Consider the following 23,808-nt stretch of genomic DNA (forward strand, 5'->3'; position numbering starts at 1 on the left):
GGGAGACTAGAGAACCACTGAGTTCACTGTATTCGTTCATAATAATATGCTCCATTTATTTTTGCCAACGCAAATTTGTTTTTGCATAAGTGTATGCAAAATGTGCAGCCATCTGCTGAGGTACCTGTGTATAAACTGGTTCTCCTCAAGATACTGGCAGCCCTTAGCGATGTCTCTGGCCACGTTGAGGAGGTCCACCATGGTCAGGCTGGATGGTTGATCCTGATTAAACAGAGAAGAGACAGAGAAAAAACAAAAAACTGAATCTGGGGCTGAATCAGGAATAGTATCTTTAAGAGTTAAGGAGCACTATATTTTATGATAACAATCCCCCTTTAGCTCGTTGCTACAAACTTACCATTCTGGTTCAACCTCACAGTAAAAAAAAACCCCTCTAATAACACAGCAAAAGAGACTAACCAACACTGCCCATCACAGATTTATCTGTATTGGCATATGGATTGTCAAAAATGAGAGATTATATAAATTACTCATCAGCCACTTTGTTCGTTAGTTGTGGCAGACGGGCTGGCCTGAGTATTTCAGAAACAGCTGATCTGCTGGGATTAACCCTCACAGCCGTCTCTGGGGTTTATAGAGACTGCTCCGAAAAAGAGAAAATATCCAGTGAGCTGCAGTTCTCTAGGTGAAAATGTCTTGTTGATGCCAGAGGTCAGAGGAGAATGAGCACACTGCTTCGAGCTGATAGGACAGCAAGAATCTTCTCCAAAAACTATTTGTTACAACCAAGGTAGAAGAAGATGCAGAAGTAAATCTCTGAAAACACAACATGTCAAACCTTGAAGCAGATTGGCCACAGCAGAAAACCGTGCTGTGTGCCACTCCTGTCAGCTAAGGACAGAAAACTGAGCCTACAGTTTAATTACCATTGCTTTTTTTAGTCTGGAAATGTGTTCACACTGACAAGTACTCAGTTGCTGTACTTTAATAACTGCCAAAAACAGTAAAATACCTTCACAAATCAATGAAATTTTGGCCAACAGTGTAAAGTGAGGCTACATCAGCAGAGCTAATGGCAATGCTGACGCTAGCTAGCTTACAACAAAAGATTTTCTTCTTTCAGACGCTGAAATTACAGCTGTTGTGACATTGTTTGTTGTATACAGGTGTTACGTTTTCACTCAGTGTAGAAGAAATGTGTATTAGATGAGCGGTACCAAGTGCAGCGTTCACTATTGGACGTTGCAGTCATCATGTATAGCTAGGTGTGTTCGACTTAGCTACCCTGTCAAACTTCAAGCAGTACACATAAGTGTTTAGTTTATATGGAGTCCAAAGTGAGACATGATAACGATGTTAGAGTTAAGTGGCTGCAGAGCCAGTTTGGAGATTAAAACAAGAGAATAAATGCTGGATTTCATCAGGTCAGCATGAATATAAGACCAAATCAATGCACTGCGTCATGTGATATTTAGGCGCTTAACGCATACAGTAGTACATTTGTGCATCTTACTCTCCTGAGACCCCAATTCCTCACAAAGGAGCTTCATTCTGCTCAATAAAATGTTTTAGACTTTGTTAACAATTATGAACTTTTTGTATTATCCTTTAAAATAAACCCACATCCACTATTAAAAAAATACTGTCTGTTCACAGATGATGTTTAGTTTTTACTGTTATCAGGCCCAATCAATCCCAAACTGGGGGCTGGGTCTCAGGAGAATAAAGTGATATGTTCACTTGAGTGCCAAGCAGCAGTGTGTCTCACCAGCCGGGGTCTGGTCTCCCTCAGGAACGTCTTGAGGTCCCCTCCAGCCATCAGCTCGAGCAGGATGAACCGAGGCATAGCCTGCAGACTTACTCCTATACAGCGCACAATGTTCTGGTGGTTGAACTTGCTGCAGCGACACAGCAGAGAAACACAGGTCAGATTTCTGCTGGTGCTGTACGACAGACTGAATTTTCTTAATGCTTAAATAGCTCCTACCTGATGATTAGAGCCTCCATGAGGAAGTCCAATTCATCCTGCTCAGAACAAACTTCCGGAAGAGTCTAGTTTAAATGGAAACCAAATCTCAGTGCAACAAATGGTAATAAGCAAGCTGTAATTGGCTTCAAATGAAATTGCAGTTCTTTGTGTGGCACTTAAGGCTTCAAGCTTTACAGCTAAAAAAAAAACAAAAAAACTTTTTGCAGACGGGCACAAAAACTGCTTTGGTCTCTAGAGCCACTTCCCTCCCATCACGACGCCTGGGGAGAACTCCTTTTTTAAAATAACAAACCTGTTTTATCTGTATAAAGGCTAAAGGTTGGAATTATTAGTGGCCTGGACATTGTGAGTGACAAGCGGGTTCTGATTAAGCCACTAGCAGTTTGCTAGGCTTCACCTCAGCTAATTGGAGTCATTGAACTGGACCTCTCGACTGCGTTTGTGCCGTTGGTGCCTTATGGAGCATTTTTAATGTAATTATCACACAAATAATATGGCTCACTGTGCGGTTAAGAGACCATCCAAGAAGAATGTGCTCCAGCTTTGGCAAATGAAATTCTAATATTTCATTAGTCTGTTAGCGCTAATTAGCAGCAATCTGTGTATGAGTATGCAACCATCTATTAATGCATATTGCTTACCAGGCTCACTGTGTCAGCTGACAATTTAGCACGACACCCTCTCGTCCAAAAATACTTTGTTTTGGTCCAAAACAAACTATAATGCTACAAATTGTCGCTTTAGAATGGAGCTTTATAAACCAGCTGGTGGTGTCCCAATGGGTACATCCATCTTTTATAAAAAGTCTGTGGTAATAAGTGTTGCATACAGTATTTATGATATTTTGTATCTTGAGCTGAATGATGCTGAATGTGGGGCAGAGAAAATAACTGTTACAGTCGTTCTGTTACAAAGCTTTTAACGGAGTTTCAAAACAAGTCTTCAACTCTGTGATTGCCGGAGAAACGCCGCACAAACATCCATCACATGTAACCCCACTATTACTCTTGCGTCATGACTCACCTTGACTGCAACTTGCAGTGGACTTGGTTCACCTGGTATCCCCACTGCAAGACCTTCATAGACCTCACCAAAAGCACCGTGACCTAGACCCCTGCAAACAAACAAACACATAACTAGTTTTAGAGAGAACGATTTAAACAAGAACAGTGCTGACACCTCTAAACTAAAGACGCTTGAACAAGGCAGCAGAAAGACATCCTAAATAAACCTTTTGTTCAAACATCGATTACCCGAGGAGCTAAGCACGAGGTAAACGAGTGGGAGTCATGTAGTAAATCAAAAAGAGTGACTTCTTTCAAACACGGTGGTTGAGATGCTAGTCAGTATTCTAATTTAGTGGTCTGACAGCTTTTCAGCCCACAAAGAAAAATAACTCTTTAACCTGTTGCAGCAGTGAATTTTAAAATGAAAATATTTATAGTTTCCATTTTTTCCCCTTTTTTTAAAAAGTTGTTTCAGTTGACATGACTCTCGCATAACTAGATGAAATAGATGTGTCATGAAAGTTAAAAAAAAAAAGAGAAAACTATTAATGATTTCAAATGTTTAAAAACCTCAAATGATGAACTGGCGAACTATAAACACAGAGACAAGATCATTCTGGAAAAAAATGATTTTTCAGAAGCGGTGAACACCGTGAGACGTCACACTACTAATGTTGTTTCCTCTCACGCCATTCTGCATTTTTGAGTCTAACATAAGTGGATTTCCACAACTATTTTGTAGGACTGACATCTTCAGTAATTGCACATCAGTCCATCCCTGCCCCACAGTAATGAGATTACTTGAATCTTTTACCTGGTGAGAGAAATGTTTCGCCTTGGCACTTCCTTCAGGTCGTTGACCGAGGCCGTTTTGCCAGCGAAGCAGTAGTTGGGGTTGTAGTCTGTCATGATGGTGGAGGCCCGCAGCTTACTGAGCTTGCAGTCTGGACTCTGCAGCTCCAGCTGAATGGACTGCAGCTCTGTGTGTTTACGCCGATACACTGGTGACATGAAAATAAAAGAGCAGTTTTGTTCCACTACTGAGATATCGACATAATAATAATATTAATAAAAAATAAATAAATAACAAAACATAAGTCCTTTTTGTAAAAAATTACTACTGGCAGCCAAAGCTCACAAAGCGGAAAGCTTTTCCAGTTATTACGTCTCCAAAGAACACAAAGCTGTACAGCACCAGTCACTTAGATAAAGCCCACTGTGTCCCTGAGCATCCATTCCTTTCCATCCGATCTGAGATTTGTCCAAAATATCACAAAGAGCATGTTTCAGATTTAAAGTTTTTCAACCACTGTACATGTGCACCTGTTAGATACATGAACACATATAAAGTGCATAAACAACAATGGGCCCAAAGCGTAAGACCCAAAGAGCTCACATCTTTTCCCTCAATATTGCAAATGCATGCACCTCATTGAGAACAGCATGAAGTATGAAAACTCAGCTCTTTGTTTCTCTCTCACACACCCACACACAGCAAACTTCACACTTTTTAGTGCTAGAAGCCTCAACCTGGACTGTGAACATAGTAGCTTCAGGGACAATCATTTGTGTGTGTGCTTATGTGTGTGTAGGGGAGTTATTTATTTACCAAGTGCTGTCAGCTGCTGGCTAAGCAGCCATCCATCATTAGCGTGTTTCGTTCATCAGAGAGGTTGTCCCACACCTCGTCTGCCCCTGCCTCGTCCACTAATGTGCGTTCAAAAGTGTAGGTGGGAGTCTGAAAATATGCGTCAGCCTGCAAGTGATGGCTCAATGAGCGTATACTGCATGTCTGGCGGTAATAGTCTGAAAGCAGGCGTGCAGAGGGATATTTGTGATGGCTACGAGGCTCACCTCCCATTCTGGAAACAGCCTGCTAAGGGCCATTTAAGATGGGCCAGGGACCACTGGAGAAGTTTCATGCAGAGTGAAAATGTGTTTTTTTCAAAATGTATAACAAACAAGAAAAAAGGGTGATCATAAAAACATCTCAAATGAAAAAAGAAATCATGTCAGGTTTACATTTGGCTTTAAGCTTGTATCCGTGAACCTCTGAACCGTATCCACCATGTAGTGAGAACAAATTCATGGCGTACAACCCTGTGGCTTGCTGACTTGAGGTGCCAACCTCAGGCTTAGACACTATAGAGGGAGGAACAATATGGCTTATTATCAGTGCTCACCAAACCGTGCATCTCAAATAGTACTAGGGTGCATTAGTGCCTATGGAATTGGCAGCTTGCTCATCTGGAAAGGCACAACCAATGCTGAAGGTATCAATGAGAGGAAAACACAAGTCTGCTCCCATCCAGACTTGATCAGGGAAGACCTTAATATTTCAGCAAGACAATGCTAAACAGCACAGTGCATCTATTCCAACAGCATGGGTTTATAGCACAATTGCCCAGTTGCTGAACTGGCTTTCCTGCAGCCCCTGAAAACATTTGGATCATCATGAAATAAAAAAAAAAATGCAACAAAGACGAACAGGACTATTGCACAGCTAGAATTCTCTATCAAAAGAATGGGAGAACATTTCTCTCCCAAATGTCCAACAGCTGCTCTCCTTAGTTCCCACATGTTTATGGCCTGTTGTTAAAAGAAGAGGGGATGTTACCGTGGTAAACATGTCCCTGTGGCAACTTTTTAAGACATGTTGCTGCCATTAACTTTGTATGTTCTACTGTAAATAAAATTTGGGTTTATTAGATTTGCAGTTTGTTTTTATGCACATTTTGCACAGAGTCCCAGTGTTTTCTGGAACCCCAACCCTCTCTCACAATCTCCTAATAAAATCTGTAATATTTAATAGAGTATGTTGCGTTGTGGTACGACTGCGTATAACTTGTTCAGTGATTGGGAAGTAAAGTGTTAAAAATCACAGAGCAAAACACTTTATGTATAGCAGGAAGTACTGAATGAGTGAACAAAGGAATACACCTCCTGAAATTAGTCTCAAATTAATTATGTTGTGTCCTCCTCCACCTACAAACCCCAGCTGCAAAGCTGAGGAAGGGAGGAAAAAGTGCAATGAGAATAAAACGAGTGCAGACACTTGCTGATCCAGGCTTTTGCAGATCATGTCAATTTTCACTGTAAAAATTCTGTAAATTATCAAGCAGAATAATTTTGGCCGTTGCCGATACCAAATAATTCTTTCAAATTCATATTAGTTGCTGACAAAGATGTGTCAACACTTACTTATCATGACTCCGGACACAGCCAGCAGGAGGGCAGCAATGAGCGCCGAGGTGCCCACAGACAGACCCAGCGCCAGGTGCGAGAGAGATGGCTGCGGAGGCTGCTGGGACACATCTGCAGGACAAGGGGAAACAACGGTGTCATACAGTTGTTATCTTCCCCCAGAGGAGTATTAACATTCACTTCACCACACTGATCCCCGACTTAATTAATGATGTGAAAGCGATGACACAACAGAGCTTAGGAGCGGCGACGGACGCTGCATGTCAATTCCTTTTTTCTGTGCGGAGGGGAGATCGTTTCGCTCGTCTAAGCCGAGGAACAAATCTGAACACCGAGAGACACCATATTGAGATTGTGACCTTTTTACGACCTAGCATCACAGAATTATCTACCGCTTTGCAGATTTGCAAATCATCGGTTGAGGAGACAGTCTAGGTCATTAAGATATTATTGAGACGGTAAAAGCCCTGTTATTTTGCTTGAAATTATAAAGTGACACTCTGCCATATTAATTCATTTCAGATCTACATTCATAAACGTGTTATCTGCCTGAGATTACAAATCATAATTGAAGAGGCAATTCTGGGTCTGTAGGGGTTTGTCTACACCGGCTTGTTAGAGTTTAACCCAAGAAGAACGCAGTTTTCAGACATTTCTGAAAGCTGATTTTTAGTCGATGGGCCTAATGGGCAAAGCTAGCTCCATGAAGGCTCATTAAGCCCATTATGAAACACATTCACAATCCACAGTCTAATGTCACCACATCAGTACTAAGGTGAAACCTTTTATCCTTGACATCCTGAAATAAAGAGCTTTTATCTGACTGCAGCGCCAACAGTGAAACGACAGGACAGGAATCCATACGACTATTACTGCTATGGTTACATTCATTTTCAGTGAGAGGTTAGCTTATCCTACGTATTGATAATTATTACGAATGATTGAAGCGCTATTAAAAAACATTTTCCCTGATAAAGATTCAATAAAGTACAGAGCCTTCCAGGCTTAATTACTTTTGTGGATTAATTCATTATCTGTTCTCCGAGTCGCAGCCTATTACAGGTACAATTACATTCAGCTCATTTGTGTGTTCAGATCATTTCATACGTTTGCATGGAACAGATAGAATTAGTCTGTGGTTCTTCATTACTTGAGCTCCACTACTGTTATCTCCTGTGTCATACCTGTGGCGTTGATGCAGGAAACTTCATCCGGTGCCAGGGTGAGGCCTTCATCACAAAAGCAGATTGTGGAGTCTATGTCTATCTCGTGGCATTCATTGCTCTCACAGTGGCTGCAGTTCTGCACCGGGCTGATGATCACCTCGCCATCCCCCTCCATACCTGTAGGCATCCACGCGCACACACACAGACACAAAAACACGGCAGAGCAGAGGTTTCTAAAGCGAACAGGATTTGATTAGATGGCTGTAGGATGTTCTCTGGTTAAATGAGCCAAAGTTCAATAACGCTCCTGATGTAATTTACAGGAAATAGTCCTGATTAAAGGATCTATGAAAAAAAAAAAAAAGAAAGAAAAACTTCCCAAGGTTTCACTCTCCACCCCATCGTGATCCAGCATATGGTATCCTCACTCACAGAAAGAAAGGAGACTGTGTAAGCGGTAAATAAAAACAGAAGACTGTGACCTGTAAATCAAATAACGCTTATATTAAAAGGTAAACATCAAATACTGAAAGAGAAATTTGATTGGGTCTGGAACATCATGGTGTAAATTTGAAAAACATTGGCCGAGGCGTCATATCTCATTCATGATTCCTTCAAGTTTCCCAATTTTTAGTTCTTTTTAATTAAACATATAGTTTAAATAGTTTCCAAATTGCTCTATTCTGTTTGTATTTACATCTTATAACATGAAACACGGTTGCATCTTTCTCCAGTTCTTCTGTTCACAAAGCCTTGAGGTCAAGGTCACTGAGATTCAAACTTGTATTAAATTTTTAGTAGATCAATACAATTTCAAAATCCTCAGTGACTTCCTTCTTGAGTTTCAGAAGATTTTCAGAAAACCTGACCTCTGACTTTGACCCCGAGTTCAATGTCGAACTTGAGAGCTTTAAGGATGAAAGTTTAAATTTATCTAAGCAGCTCAAAGACAGCCATCCACTTTGACTGTCAATGAAACAGCTTGTTGCAGAAATGCTCCAAACACACACACACTCCCCCGCAAAGACTAACATTACTTCGTTAAGGCTAACCCAGCGAGAGCTCATTATGTTAACTTGGTGCTCGTTGGTGGGCGGCTGTCGCTACGGAAATACATTTGTTTGATTGAGTTGTTGTCTCTAATTTGGTAGCCAGAAATTTATATATATTTAAAAAGGTTTTCTGCAGAAAAATGATCATATTCATATTACTCTTATCTACGTGCATTTACTATCTGGCCAGTTCAAACTGCTGTAGAGCAGTTTATAGAGGCAGGTGGGTTGCTTTTGTTGCGTGGGGAACTGGGAGCTTGCAGATTTCCATTACAGCCCAGCCTTGCCTAAAATAGATGAATTCAGTGATTGTGAATGGAGGTTTGAATAATCAGAAAAAAAGATCTTCTGGCTAGAAGAAAAATCCGCAACCTCTCTGCCCTCCATAGCCCGAAAGCTTATAGCCACAAAGACCTTTAAAAGAGATTTTTTACAACGTTATTTATTTTATTTCAGATTTGGGGAAACCAGTTCTCTTGATTGTGAACTACAGCAAGCAGGGACAAGGCGGTGCAGCACAGATTAGTTATTGGTTGTGAAATTCTGTACTGTTTAGCAAGCAAAGCAAATGCATTCATCTGTAGAATCTATTTTCTCTCATCATTCTGTTATCAGCTTTATACGTACAAATACATAAATCTAACCCAAAAACACAGAGACGGCTCTGAGGAGGAATACAAATGTGTCGAGAACAGCTGCTGACTGCATACTAATATCAAGGCGTGTTGTGGCTCTTTAGACACAGGCGTGCTCAGTGCTCCTTCATGTTCGTGAAGTGAAGATGGTGATGATTATTGTTACAAACATTTCTAAGACATCCTGTTGGCACACCTGACTTAGATTCTAATAATATAATATTCTAATAAAAATACCTTTATGTGCTGTGCTGCAGTTGTTTCACTATCAACGCTAGACAAGAATCCTGATAAAGAGGAGTGATTTTTCTCCTCAAAAGCTTCTTGAATAATGATTTGCTTAGTCTCTTACCATACTCATGAAAAACTGGGCACTCTCTTACACACCGGTGCATCGACAGAGACTCATTTATATACTCCTGGCTTCTAATAACATTCACGCTCTCCTCGGTGCCTCCCTGCATCTAGTGGCCAGCTGTGCAACCCTATCTGTATTACAAAGGATTTGAAGCAGTATGCCGTATTCGGTGGATTAGGAATCCGTATTGCAAACTGTTGCCTCTGTCAATATTACCAAAATCATTTTTGATCCTTTTTAGGCCTGTCAGTGCACACAGCAGGGCGATCCTGCATTACCCACTGTTTTTGTTTGAGCTCAAGAATCTCCCAGTGCAGCTCAAAGGAAATTGATGCCGTAGAGATTTGTGATTACGACTTACAGCAATGCCCTTAAACCTGACCTTTACTCGGATGATATTCTTTTTAGTTATCACATTACAGATATTACAATAAGCCATTTGTGTATTTTGATAACAATTCATGCCTTTTGGGGGATTACCCAGCTGCAATTGTTGGAAAGCATTTAAGTAACAAAGTGTTGCAGGTTACCTTTGTGGTGGCCATCTTGTTTTCCCAGTAAAGAGGAAGCCTGCCTCAATTGCAGCTCTTTTATAGGCCAGTGTGTATTAAGAAGGTGTGTCTTTAGAGTATTTAAAGGGAGCAGGAAATGGATTGGGAGCCATTTTGAGAAGTTGCTGTCTGCATGTGCATGATGTTGGCAAGAGATAATAAAACAATTACTTTAATTAAGATAGAGTGAAGTCTGATGTTTCCCTCACCGCCCCTCACTGTGTAACAGCAATTTACATCACTTTCTCTCTGTGAATCCATACAACACTTCTGCTGCAGTGGTTTCAGGAAGTGAACAGTTTAAAACTCATATGGATGGCTATAAATGCCTGTTTAATTGCATTACCTGTCACATAGGGTAACATCTCATTTGTTATAATACTGCCAAAGTGCAGCTATAGCTATCTGGTACATCCTGAAAAATGTGGCAAGTAGACACTGAAGGACAAAATATGAAACAAAATGTGAAGATGCAGACAAAATGATGAGGATTAGAGGATTCTTCCAGCAACCTTTCTTGGACACTCAGTTGTAGCTTAGGTGTGAGTGTATGTATGTATGTATGTATGTATGTATGTATGTATGTATGTATGTATATATATATATATATATATATATATATATATATATATATATATATATATATATATATATATATATATATATATATATAGTGTCAGAACACTTTAGCTAAACTTAAAGAAATCCAAAGTAGCATTTTGATATTTGACTTTTAGAGCCACAATGTTTGCTGTACAAACATGAAAGAAGTATAAATGTGTAGAGGTGAATTGCATAATAGTCTAGTGCAGCTGTCCCCAACCCCCGGGCCAAGGAGCGGTACAGGGCCACAAGTCGTTTGGTACCGGGACGCGAGAGTTGAAGCTCGGGTGTGAAATTTATGGTTTTCAGGGTTTTTATCGTTAACTCGGTTTCCCTGGGTCTTTTCCCGTGTTGTAGTTGTGTGTCTTATTTTGAAAGAAATATTTATGCGTTACCATAGCGACCAGAGAGTATTAAGGAGCAGAGAGGAGGATGTTACTCTCAACGTTGTAGGCGCATTTCAGGGGGACGCTGCTAATAAAGTTACACAGTTACACAGTGAATTTGTGTTTATTATTATATTTACAAAATACCACAGTTTTTGTCGTGGTCGTATCATTTTGTTTTGTTGTATTTATCCTCCACATTTTAAAGGCCGGTCTGTGAAAATATTGTCTGCCATTAAACCGGTCCGTGGAGCAAAAAAGGCTGGGGACCGCTGGTCTAGTGCAAACTGGATATATAAAAGCCTATCAGCTGAGCCATAAGGGTTGATTCTGAGAGCAGCTGATGTGCGCTGGATTACGTCTCTAATGGTGCATTACAATTTGGAATTTTGCTGAAATTTCCTTCTGTACTTACAAAGCCAGAGTTAGAAATACAGAAGACTGAAAACGACAGATTTTTGGTTTTAAAACTGATGTTTTCTGTGCAGTTTAATGAAACAAAATTTAGCTTTTTTATTAAGGAAATTAATTTCCTTGATTTCCTTGAAAGGTTTTGACAAATTGAGACGCACCATTGTCACAAGTGACATTTCTGCAAAAGAAATAGATGAATCTGAGTCAAAACCTTTTTTTTTTTCTAAATGGGAAACGCACCCTTGTTAACACTTGGTTTTAAAATGTGCCAGAATCTTGAATCTCCATTGAGACACAAAGTGATGCTGTCACTCAGACTTCACACTAAGGTGGTTTCCGGCACTTTGGACTGCATATCTTTTGTGGTGCAAAAGCAATCATGTATTGTTCCTCTTCAGGAAAACATGTCATTAATGCAGTACACGGTGTTTCTATTTACCTTTTTCCCCCCTTTTAGCAAAGACTTTTCCGCAGATGCCTCAGCTGCCCAACAAACACATAAATGGCGTATATCTCTATAAAACTGAGCAAAGATAAAGTCTTGGGTGATGTATACACATGTATAGATGTTTATTAGGGGTGCCACGATACACAAAATTCACGGTTCGGTTTGATACTTTGGTGTCATATTTTTTCATACATTTCATTCATATTTTTTCGATACAAAAAAAATGTTCATGCCTTTTTAATTTGTCATTTATTAAAATTATAAATATATATTTTAACTCAAAAGTACAGTTTTTAAATTTAATGTTGCTGAAACAACAAAGTAATAAAAAAAAAAAAAATCTATCTGATCCAGAAATCACTCATGTTTGGAAAAGAGAGTTTATTACAGAGAAATGGCTCTTTCCAAAATAAAAGCTATACTATACGCTTCTTCTGGGGTATATTCTCAGCAGCATATTAAACATATCAGGTCCCCATGAGGAGAATCATGTGCTAACGGCTGGCTAAATAACTCGGGTACAGTTTGTAGCATCCGTGCTTGTTGTTTTTGTCTGCTTACACTTGTCTTTGCACTAGAATGATATCAGAGTAAATGTGCAGTCATATTCGTTGTGTTCCCACTATTGCTGTCAGCGTTAATCTCGTTGAAATGACGTTAACGCCACAACACGGCAAATCTCCGTTAACGAGCTACCACAGATCGCCCCATGCGTGTTAACGAGCTAACTGCGCTAACACACTAGTTCCCACCAATGTAATTGAGCATTGCATGGCACATCCGACATACTGTTTTACTTTTGTCCATGACGCGGGTCATACTCACATGAAAACCAAAATAGTTCCAAACGCCACATCTGAATTAGGGTGGGGGAGGTTCAATTTGCCATGTTGCAAGAAGAGCTTAACTTCTGTCTAGCTAGCTTGCCCTGGCTCAGTGAATCTGCGTTCGACTACTCCGCCTAGGCTGCACTGTCGAGCCTAGTAGTCGAACGCAGATCCACTGAGCGCTCAACACAGACAGCATCGTCAGAAGGAAAGTTGATAAAATAAATTAAAAATTTTGTATTGTTCATACATATGTGTACCGAACCGAAAGCACTGTATCGAACGGTTCAATATCGATACTAGTATTGTTGCACCCCTAATGTTTATACAGTCAGGCTGTACTTCACTTCATACCAGGTTCAAAAAAACAAGAAAAATCTAGCAGTGATGGATCAACAGGTTTCAACCAGATTAATTTACAGATCGGTTTATTGTCTCCATCTGGAGGCACGTTAATCAATAAAACAATATGTTTTGTTTAAAGTGAATGCTCCAGAGTGTCCCTTTATGGAACAGCTGTCCACATCTGCAGTGTTATTTTTTAGAGGCACCTTTTTTTTTTTAAAATTTCGCTGAGTGAAGCATCCCGATCTCCTCTTGCTCTACACACCTCTACAAGATTCTTCTGCTTATTCTGCTGAAAGCAATCTCAATGTACCATGAAAAAAAACTCATTTAAAATGTCAATTGCAAAAACAGTTTTCTCATCGTTCTGTGAAGTACAAACACATTAACTCTCACCTACAGACACTACAAAGGCATCAAATGCTGCATGCTAATATGCTGATGATAGGTGCTGACTACTGACTAGCCTGGCTGTATGTGAATCACCTGGCATTACCTTTAAGGGGGTGGATGAAGGGTTCTCCCTTGAAGAAGGACGAGCCATCCTCACCATCATGTTTAGGGTTGTTATCTGCGGAGGTGTTACCACCTGGAAAACACAGGAGGCAAAGAAATCATTGCAATCAACACATTTTGAATATCATCCATATAAAAACTAAAGGATGGGACAAAAACAAAGGTTTTCTGTTAGTCAGACTTCCTCTGAATTTTTAAATATCAGCTTAAAGTGCTTTAAAAACTATACTTAATACAAGACGATACATATGCTACATATATATTATATATGAGGAAACTCTGATCCAGATCAATTTGCAGTCGATTGAGCAGTAAGAGGAAGAGGACATGCAGCTGTCTCTGGGATTGGGTCTGATCCCTGATCTGTATGAACTCTGCCATCCTGTCACAGTCACTATAAAAACACAGATGGCCCTACAAGATTCACATTTGGCTCGTACCTGACAGCTCAAGGCAATTTATTTATTAAAACTTTTTTTCTGTGAAATCTTCTCAAACTGACCTCTGTAGCCTCCGCCACCGCCGCCGGACATACAGCCACCTCCGCCACCTCCAAAGCCGCCACGGGTCTGCCAGAACTTTTGACAGGCTTGCCCTCCCTGTCCCCCGAGCACCAGTGGTTTGCCGCCCTGGCTGACAGGAGCGCTGTCATTCCAACCTCCTCCTCCACCTGTCGCCAAACATAACACACATTTGATAATGACAGGGAGAAAGTGCAGCGCGTGTAGAAGTGACATGTAGTGAATAAGACTGAGTTTGTGAAAGAGACAAATGATATTCAAGTACTTTTGCATGTCTACAGGCAAAGAAGACAAGATGCATACCAAGTAGAGACGGATACATTGATCAGCCACAAAACTAAAACCACTGACAAGTGAAGCGAGTAGCATTGATCATCTCGTTACAGTGCAGCGTTCTGCTAGGACACCTTGAGTCATGGATGTTAGTTTGACACGTGCAACCCAAATCTTGCATTGGCAGCTAACGAGATCAGCTGCTTTTGCCAGCAGGATATTGCATCACAAAAACTGCCCAAGGCGTTGACCCTGACTCCAACTTCAGCAGGATCCCAAAATTCTCCAAGATTCAGTTGTAACACGACAGATCTACCAGGGTCCCACAAACAAGAGAAACCACTGTGAAGTAACTCTAGTTAACATGAGCATTTTGACACATTATTTAACAGGTAGATTTGACTGCAAAACCACGGACACAGCAAGATCATACTTAACTAGCCATGCCCCAAAGCAGTGGTGTCAAACTCAGTTTTGCTAAGGGTGATACTGGGAAGTTGCGATCATATTAAGTAAATGCAAAACCCTCCAAAATATCACAGATTATAATATTATTCTGTGTATTACACACGCGTATAGACTTTAGTAACTCAGCAGAAATGCACAAGGTTGTCTAGCCATCATATAGTTTATTCAAGCACTACTATTATTATTTCAGGTATTTCTTAAAGGTGATGACAATTCAATGGTTACATGGGCGTCTTTAAAATATAAAAGTTAAGAGCTTTGATCGTGTATGTCTGTGAAGGTTCTCAGTCATCCAGGTCATCGTAGTCAAAGGAGCTTGCAAAGAAAAGCGTCTGGACTTCTTTAAGTTGCTTGAAGACGTTTCACCTCTCATCCGAGAAGACCTTAGAACTGAAGAAGCTTCTCGGATGAGAGGTGAAACGTCTTCAAGCAACTTAAAGAAGTCCAGACGCTTTTCTTTGCAAGCTCCTTTGACTTTGATCGTGTAGTTTATATGTACAATAAAGCGTTTTCTTTGCGGTGTAGCAAATTAAACACCTTTTATTTGGGAAGCAAAGGTTGCTGGTTCAATTCTGGGCCGCATCAGGAATCAAATGTTCTGTAGGAATCATTTGTGACAAGGAAGCAGATAAAAGTTGCAATTTGCAACCAAAGGAGACACCCCCTGCTGGCCATTAGAAAAAGTGCCGGTTTATGGCAGTTCTGCATTGGTTTCATATACTGGATTCCAGTTTATGGCCCTAGCCTGCAATCCAAAGGACTCGAAAGACAGTCAGGATACCCGCAGAGGTCGCATGTCTATATGCCAAAGAATCAGAGCTAATGCGAGCACTAGAGGGAGGATATAATTATGCAGGTGGCTTAAATGTTGGCCAATCGGCATACAGTATGTACATACACAGCAATCACTAACCCATTAGTTATAACAGCTGACAACAGACAATTTTATTTTTAATTTTTCCCCCAAAACCTGAGGTACAAAAAACCAACCCCAAAATCCCAGCGTCCCAGCAGCCTCCACACACAGCTAACATTTCATTTTTTTATTCACAGAGTTTCCTCCAACTGAAACCTTGGGCTTTGAGAAGATGTAAAAATCAATACCTTATATGCTTTTCGGCTGCTCCTTGAAGCACATGATTAATGAAACCTGCAGCGAGTGTGGATGTGACGTTACACCAGCAGAGCGGAGCGTGCGGTTCTGCCCAGCAAACTCGGAGGCGAGTCGTGAGGAGGGCCGCGCCGGTTTGTTTTTGTTATAACACAGATGCTGGCACACAGAGGTGGGAAGTAAACACCTTCAGGATAAACTGGTGTGTTTCCGAGGACGGGCAGACATGCAAATAAACACTTCCACTGTCGAAGCCCAATTGTAAACTTTATTATTTTGCATGCACGCAGAAGAAAACAGAACAGACACAGCCTGGCTCATCCTAGAGCGAGGAAAGATAAGCCATACACACTGCATTACTCATCTACTCTCATTATTTCAACCATTTTTATCTTGTTCTCTATAACTCAAACTCACACAGTAGATTGTCTCTCCCTGTACCCAGCTCTGTAACTCACACACACACATAACTGCAGTCACAAAGAGTGCACTTTCCCACAGGGGAACAAAGCTGTGATACATACAAATACAACCAACACTTACATCAAAGCTGTGTGTAGCATACCTGCAGCGTGTGACTTCCCATTGCGTCCAGGTTGGCTAGGGTCATAGTCCATTTGCTCCTGCTGGGTCTCTGATTGGCTGCTGTATCCCCGGCCACCTCCCCCAGCAGCGATGATGAGAGGGATGTACACTTCTCTGTCCACCTGGGTCAGTATTGATAACAGTTACTTTATGTAGTGGCACAGGATTTGCTCTTCAAAGGTGTGGTTATGTTTTTTGGGAAATTCGCCTCATTCTAGTGTGTGTATGGTCCACAAACACGAGAATCGCAGCTGGTTGACCTGGGAAATCCACCGCAGTTTACGCTCACTGGACAAGGTACCTCTCATTTGTTTAATCTGTACAAACTGATGAGCCTCAAAGTGAGACTCAAGGAACCAGCAGCAAACCAAAAGAGTGTTTTTGTACAGAGTAAACTAATTAGAGTTCATTTAGTGAGCTTTAGCAGTGGAGGTTTTTGTTACCTCCTCTGTTCCCTCTGGTTCCAAGCTGTCGTTCACAAGAGCAAAGTCCATCATTATCATTATACAGCAACTGAAATATCTCCCCAAGCTGAATGCTAGACTTCCTTTCTCTTGTTTGCTTATTTATTTATTTTTATTGTCTGAAAGCGTTCTGATGTACCATTCAAAAACAAGGCTTCCGGTGCAATCATAATCCTTTCAGCAGCTTTGAGAGGTTTTTCTTCCTGACACTTTGTACAATAAATACACAATTCTAAATCCAACCTGAAGGTCTTTTGTGATTATATATCAATTTTTTTTCCTGAGTTGAAAACAGGCCTTCTCCTTGAGCTTAGACTACACACACATTTTTTGTCCACAAGACGCTTCGCTTTTGACTCTTGGCAAGAAAGCAAATAAGCGTATTTTGCCTGCTTGGTTTTAAGGAGACTGGCCTACTGGTCAAATCATCTGTTCAGTGATGAGAGTAAACACATGGATATGAAGACCTGTGTCCTAGATTGGGGTGCTGGCTCTTTAAAATTATAATCTTTCATATACTGAGCAGCAGGCCAATAAAAATACCTCAATGCCAGGAATCAGATGAATGCTGCAGTGCCCTGAATGTACTATTAAAATGATATTTATTGATTTTACTGGCCGATCAATTTTGCTGGCTAAATGTAAAAAAGACAGAATAACGTGAAGCTCAAGGACTTTAAAGTACACATTTCAACAAAAGCATGATAAACAAAGAGATAAACATCTATAATGGCTCAAAATGGTACAATCAGTAAATCCCTTTATTGCACATAGTTTTTACTGGACTATCAATGGAATCAACGTCCGTATAAATGAGCAGTTGCTAAAAATAAAATCTCTGAGCACATCATCATCCCCTTCAGCTCCTTCTTACTTTGAATACATACGTAGCCCCTCCACCGCCTCCTCCCCCTCCTTTCACTTGTGTTTTGTTCACCATTGGGCCGCTCTGTTCCAGACATATCTTATTCAGCATGCCGTTAGACTGCGGGGAGAGACGCAGAGAGGGAAACATGTCAGTTTGCCACAGAATTGCCTTCGTGGATGTCGGCCGCGTATGAAAAAGCTGAGCGGTTGCCAGACCGCAGCTGTTGTGAGTCTGAGGATTATAATGGTGTGCAAATACCAAGCAGAAATATTCACATGCACACAGGAACTGAAAAGCACCAATGCTCCCCTCGCAAGACTATCTGAAAGTGACTCACATGTTTACTTATCCCATGCTGACTGTATAAAAATAATCTTGTGACTCAGTTGATAATGGTGCCGGCTCTAGGGTTGTTATTAAAAAAATAATCACACAATACCAGTGTATTTATCATAATATTTTTTAATATTTTTGCTTGTGGTTTGTCATATTTGCTTTTAAGTATGATTTGGTCTTCTTCTTTCAACTGCTCCCTCTGGGGCTCGCCACAGCGGATCTCATCCTATCCTCAGCATCCTCCTCTGTCACACCAACCCTTTGCATGTCCTCCTTCACTACATCCACAGGTCTCCCTCTCTTCCTCCTACCTGACAGCTCCATCTTTAACAGTCTTTGTCCGGTTTATCACATGTCCAAACCAGCCTTGCCTCTCTAACTTTGTCTCCAAACTGCTCACCCTGAGCTCTCCATTTCATTTATAATCCTTAATTTTCAATCCTGGTCACTTCCAGTTAAAATCTTGGCATCTTCCACTCAGCTCCAACTCAGTCTTTTTGTTAGTGCCAAGATCTCCAGACCATACATCATAGCAGGCCTCACTGTCATTTTGCAAGCCTTTCCCTTCACTCTTGCTCTGATTCTCCTGCAATTTTATTCATGTTTACTGCAGGCTGAGTAAGTTTGAATAATTAGACATTTCCTTTTAAAGGTGTGTGAAAAACTTTTAAAGAACAGCCCATTAATTATTTGGTTTACAGCCGATTTATCACGTTACCCATTAAAGACAGCCTCTCAGTCAGCATGGTGTTGTTTCACTCTTTCTCAGCTCCCTTGAAAAAAAATGAACCTGGATGTTTTGTTGGCAAATAATGTCAGAGGCAGGGACTTTGCCCCGACCGAGACCCTGTGAATTGATGTGTCTGCATGGTGTGCGCTATGATGCTGAACTGCCTGGAGCGAGTCCCACTTTAAGAGTGAGAGGGCATAGGTTTACCTCACTCGCTCTGTCTGAGTCTCATACAAACTCTCACAGTCGCTCATCGCTCTCTCTCAGCTCCCTCCATCTGTCTCAGGCAACACTCTTGAAAGCTGTCTGAAACGGAGGAAGGGGCGGGACTTTTGTGACTGTGACTGACAAGTAGACGGGGTCGAAAGGAGTGCATTCAAATGTTCTTGGGAAAGTCTTCCTCACTATTCCTTCCCTCTCAGCCATTTCTGCCTGTGCAGCTTCTCAATTTAAGTTAACTTTGTGTTTTAGAGAGAATGAGAACAGAAGGGTGTGTGTGTGTGTGTGTGTGTGTGTGTGTGGCGCAGCAAGAAAAAGACATAGTGAATAATTCTAAAGACGAGGGACATATCATTTCCGTCACATAAGGGAAAGCCAGGTGTGAGAAAACACTGTTCTGCAGCACAAATCACTTTCTGCACGACCCTTTGGAGAGAGCTGCTGCCTCTCGCTGTCAGAACTGGGGGAAAATAAGAGAAACCTTAAATGACTTCAGTTTCACTTTGGAACAGCCAAGTCTCTCTCAGTGCTGTCTGTACAGAGCACTTCAGAAAGCACTGTGTTAAAAACTAATAACTGGATGACAGTGGTGAGGACCTGCGGTTGAAAGGCTAGACAGGCTGCCTCGAGAGAGCAAAGCCACAAAACTCAAACAGGCACTTGGGCAGCCTCATGTCCAGCTAGTGTAAACTATCTGAGATACACGAGGTTCTCTTGCAACCCTGTTTCCAAGTTGCTTAATGCTAAAAAAAAAAAGAAAAAAAAAGAGAAAAGACTTGGTGGAAAATCTCACATTTAAAAAGATTATTAAATAACATTATTGGGTAAAGCCTGTGGGGGAAAATACTAACAGTAAAAATAATGAAGAATATTGTTTAGTGACTTCTTCATTCATGGTGAAATTTGGAAAAAGCTCTGCAGGCAAAGATGAAACCCAGTACAGTCAAAATCAGTCTGTAGGGAATCATCAATGCTGCGTTCTGCAAGCTAAAATACATTAGGGCCCATCCACCTTGTTGTTTGCTCATAGTTCAAAAGCACCAACCCTTGGTCATATCAGACAGGGTGGCAAATTTATGCACGCTGCATGGGATAACTTAAACATCTTTGAAAGCCTCATTAATTAATGCTGAACAAAATATGACAGTTTTGGAGCAACGTATGCTGTAATACTTTTAAGGGAAGGCCTGGTTTAATTCAACAACTACCAGAAAAAAACGACACATGTGCACTATTTTAGGTTTTATGGATTTGTGCAGGAGTCGTTTGTCTCTTAACTGTTTAAATCTTGTATTAAACAGCTGAATTTCTCAGTTAATGTCGGAAAATACTTTTGATCATCTCCCGGTCAAAGGGAGACAGATAGGATGCTGATGTGTTGTATTATGTAAACATTTTGAATGTAGTGTATCATCAATCATTAGAAAGTCATTTATTTTAGGGGTTTTTGTGACACGCTGGTTTTAAATGTGCTCTATAAATAAAGATTTGGGATCCTGACCTGCTGAATGGCTAAAATCCCATATCAATTAAGAATAGGAAGAAAAGCTACAAGACATTGTTACATGAAAAATAATGCAACACAGTAGCAAACCTTACCCTTTCCAAACTTTTAGAAGGCATGTTGCTTCCAATTAATCCAAAATGAGGGCATATTGAAAAAGAAAAACTCCGTAACATCACATTATTTCCTCCACTACTTTGGAAATGTGTATGCATGTCAAACACACCAGATTATGCAACGTTTTTAAACATTACTGGGTAGATGGGTGCATCTGAGTCTGGCTAAAGTGAGCCTGAGAGACACGGCGGGGCCATCACTGCAAGCTTGGAGCAGAAAGTTGAACAGTTTTTGGAGGCCATGAATTGTCTGGGTTTCCAAAGTCAGACCTCAGCGTACTTGAGGAAGGCTGCAGGGAGTTAATGATCTTGTTTTTTGGATAATGTGTAATGTGAGAATATGTTAGTCTCTCTACGGAGTGGACAGCAATATCATTCGAGCAAATTTAGAATCAACTTCAATCTTCTTACACTGACACAGTTTGTGTGTCCATAAAAAAGAAATGTTGGGACTCCTCATTCATAAAGCTGATTCATTGCAGCATTTACAGCTATTTTACTCTCATTTTTTAAGTTTATCTTGCTTTTATGACACGCTGTAGACTACAGAGTCCCAGATGCAACAGTATTCCTATTTACTGCGCGATAGCTGACTTACGAAACTGCCGTGAATTATTGTAAAGACGACTCACATTGGGGCAGGCATCCTCTCCTCGTTGTCCTACAAGGATGTAAAGCAGTTCTCCTTTGTTCAGCAGGAGGTCTCCCGTCATGTAGGCACCGTGTGACCTGCTTGTTGTCAAGACACTTCTCCCGCCAGCGGCGCCATAGACGGTGACCCTGGAGTTTAATGAACATAAATGAATAACACAAAAAGTCATTAACAGGAAAATGACTCTAACGAGACAAGAAAGTGTTTTTTTTTTTTATTTCTATTTGTGTGAAACAAGCGGCATAAAAAATATTGTGAGGCCGAGTCCTCGTGCATTCCTCCTGCGAGTTGGTGAGTGCACAACAAGTAACAGCCAAAATTCATTTGGATACACTAAAACACACTCACTCTGGGTGTTTTTAATAAAAACCATTTGACCTACTGTGGCACATTACACTGAGGGGAAAAAACCATACAGAACCCAGAGTGCACGGGACACACAAGCACACATGCAAACACACACCTATGTATCGGAGAACACTCATTTCAAATGCTCCAGTTTTCTTGCCAGACAAATAAAAAACAACTTGATTGGTTTTTGGGAGCACTGCGATATTTTTCTTCCCTGGTGGTCGAGCTTGATCGGGAGACAGAACATTGCCCAGTGCTCAGTAGCAGCTACCTCAGCTGTTTGCCTAATGACTTGTGGGAGATGCAGAGCGCATATTCATCTCTGTGGCCGTCTGTCAACTTCATTTAAGCGCTTTGGCAGCTGGGCCAGGCCGCATCAAGAACAATTGTACAGTTTTGAGGAGACAGAAGGTGCTTTCTGAAACTCTGGACATGTGTTCAGGCCGTCCGGTCTGTGCTGTTAGTCAGGTATTTTAAGACATGGAGGTTTTGGCTGAGCTTAGCGGTGTGTGTGCGTTTGCTTTTGTGCTGATGTGGGAGGCTTGCAGCTTTCAGAGAAATTTTTGTTCCAAGTCAAATCTAAGTTAAACGGCTCATGTTGTCATGAATGCCCACCGGAGGGATATTGATCCCTGGAAAAAAAAAACAAAAAAAAAAAAAACAGGCTTTGGATATTGCAGCATTAATCTTGGAGCAGTGTGCGGCAAGGGGTCAAGGTGCTAAAGCTGATTGCTGAGCTATTTTGAAGGCTTAAAGGCTACCAACGAAGAAGCGGAGGTGGGTGTTTTTGGATTTTAGAGTCAGGTGTAAAGTGAATCACGCCATTTAGCTGCCATTACTCCAGCCTCTGCTCCTTCCTGCAAGAATCTGATAGCAATATTTCACTGCTTGCTCTGCTGCACTGAGGAGCAGAGGTGGGCGTGAGGAAGAGCCGGCATTGGAAAAATGTGAATTGCATAGAGTGCTGATGTCTAAGAAAGATAGGTTAAGTGTGTACTGTATACAGAATGTGTTGAGCTCTCAGAAGCACACATACCTAATGACTTCACAGTGAGACCCTTCAGAAAAAGATAAAATTATTCCAGAGTGGGTGTTGAGTGGAAATTCAGTGTTCAAATGGCTAGCTCTGATGTTTGTGTGCTCTGAGGCTTTATAGGCTGGCAACTGTCCTACCTGTAGGAGCCGGTTTCTGGGACCCGCCACATTTGAATGCCTTTGAATGGCCCCCGGGTTCCAACTGTCACGTTGACATTGCTGTTCCTGTAGGAGTTTAGGCACTGAGTGGGAGTTGGACCTTCAGGGCCCACAGCCCCACAGGTATGAAAAATCCATTTTTTGGCTGCAGATGAAGAAAAGGGAATTAAAGGAAAACATTTAGTACTTTGCAGAGCTTAGCAGTAGAGGCACATACTCTGTGTTCAGTCAGGCATGCAGCTAAGCAAAATGGTAAATGGTAAATGGCCTGTATTTATATAGCGCTTTTACTAGTCCCTAAGGACCCCAAAGCGCTTTACATATCCAGTCATCCACCCATTCACACACACATTCACACACTGGTGATGGCAAGCTACATTGTAGCCACAGCCACCCTGGGGCGCACCGGGCCCTCTGACCACCACCAGTAGGCAACGGGTGAAGTGTCTTGCCCAAGGACACAACGACCAAGGCTGTCCAAGCCGGGGCTCGAACCGGCAACCTTCCGATTACAAGGCGAACTCCCAACTCTTGAGCCACGATCGCCCCCTCAAAGTTAAAGATGATGAAGAGGCTGAAATTACAGTTCTATTTGTCTAACATTCATTCCACTTCAACATTCCTCACTGCTCCACTTTCACTTCAATAAATCCAAATATAAAGATATGTAAATTATTGGAGCTTCTCATATGAGATGCTACTATCGTCACATTCGCAACAGCAGCAGGGGACTTGGTTGACGGGATCACAGGTGACAAACATTTCTCCTCATTTTCCATGTAATCCCATGTGTCTGTGCTAATTGGAGATCTTCTCACTGTAATTAGCATGAGATTAGTCTTGTCAGATGGACAGAGAAGGACTTAACGCTGCAGGACTAAATCCTTACTTAAGGCTTGTGAACACAGAGCGGTGAGGTAGACACCAGGGAACCTTTCTCTCTCTCTCCCTGA

At 41.3% G+C, this 23,808-nt stretch overlaps 1 protein-coding gene across 3 annotated transcripts in view; it reads right to left on the minus strand.

The window, feature by feature from the left end:
* alk (ALK receptor tyrosine kinase) overlaps nucleotides 1-23,808 on the minus strand; it is a 419,663-nt gene that overhangs the window by 15,895 nt on the left and 379,960 nt on the right. For all 3 annotated transcript variants that reach the window (XM_004559269.4, XM_004559268.6, XM_076877725.1), the window contains 13 exons: nucleotides 22,835-23,000; nucleotides 21,291-21,438; nucleotides 17,760-17,870; nucleotides 16,402-16,543; nucleotides 13,966-14,133; nucleotides 13,444-13,536; nucleotides 7,347-7,505; nucleotides 6,160-6,273; nucleotides 3,773-3,959; nucleotides 2,975-3,065; nucleotides 1,949-2,013; nucleotides 1,730-1,859; nucleotides 125-222 (listed from right to left, as the gene is read on the minus strand). In XM_004559269.4, coding sequence (XP_004559326.3) covers nucleotides 125-222; nucleotides 1,730-1,859; nucleotides 1,949-2,013; nucleotides 2,975-3,065; nucleotides 3,773-3,959; nucleotides 6,160-6,273; nucleotides 7,347-7,505; nucleotides 13,444-13,536; nucleotides 13,966-14,133; nucleotides 16,402-16,543; nucleotides 17,760-17,870; nucleotides 21,291-21,438; nucleotides 22,835-23,000 — 1,672 coding nt within the window. The remainder of the gene's footprint in view (nucleotides 1-124; nucleotides 223-1,729; nucleotides 1,860-1,948; nucleotides 2,014-2,974; nucleotides 3,066-3,772; nucleotides 3,960-6,159; nucleotides 6,274-7,346; nucleotides 7,506-13,443; nucleotides 13,537-13,965; nucleotides 14,134-16,401; nucleotides 16,544-17,759; nucleotides 17,871-21,290; nucleotides 21,439-22,834; nucleotides 23,001-23,808) is intronic.

Source organism: Maylandia zebra, linkage group LG19, assembly GCF_041146795.1.
Source record: "Maylandia zebra isolate NMK-2024a linkage group LG19, Mzebra_GT3a, whole genome shotgun sequence".
In the NCBI taxonomy this organism is placed as follows: domain Eukaryota; kingdom Metazoa; phylum Chordata; class Actinopteri; order Cichliformes; family Cichlidae; genus Maylandia; species Maylandia zebra.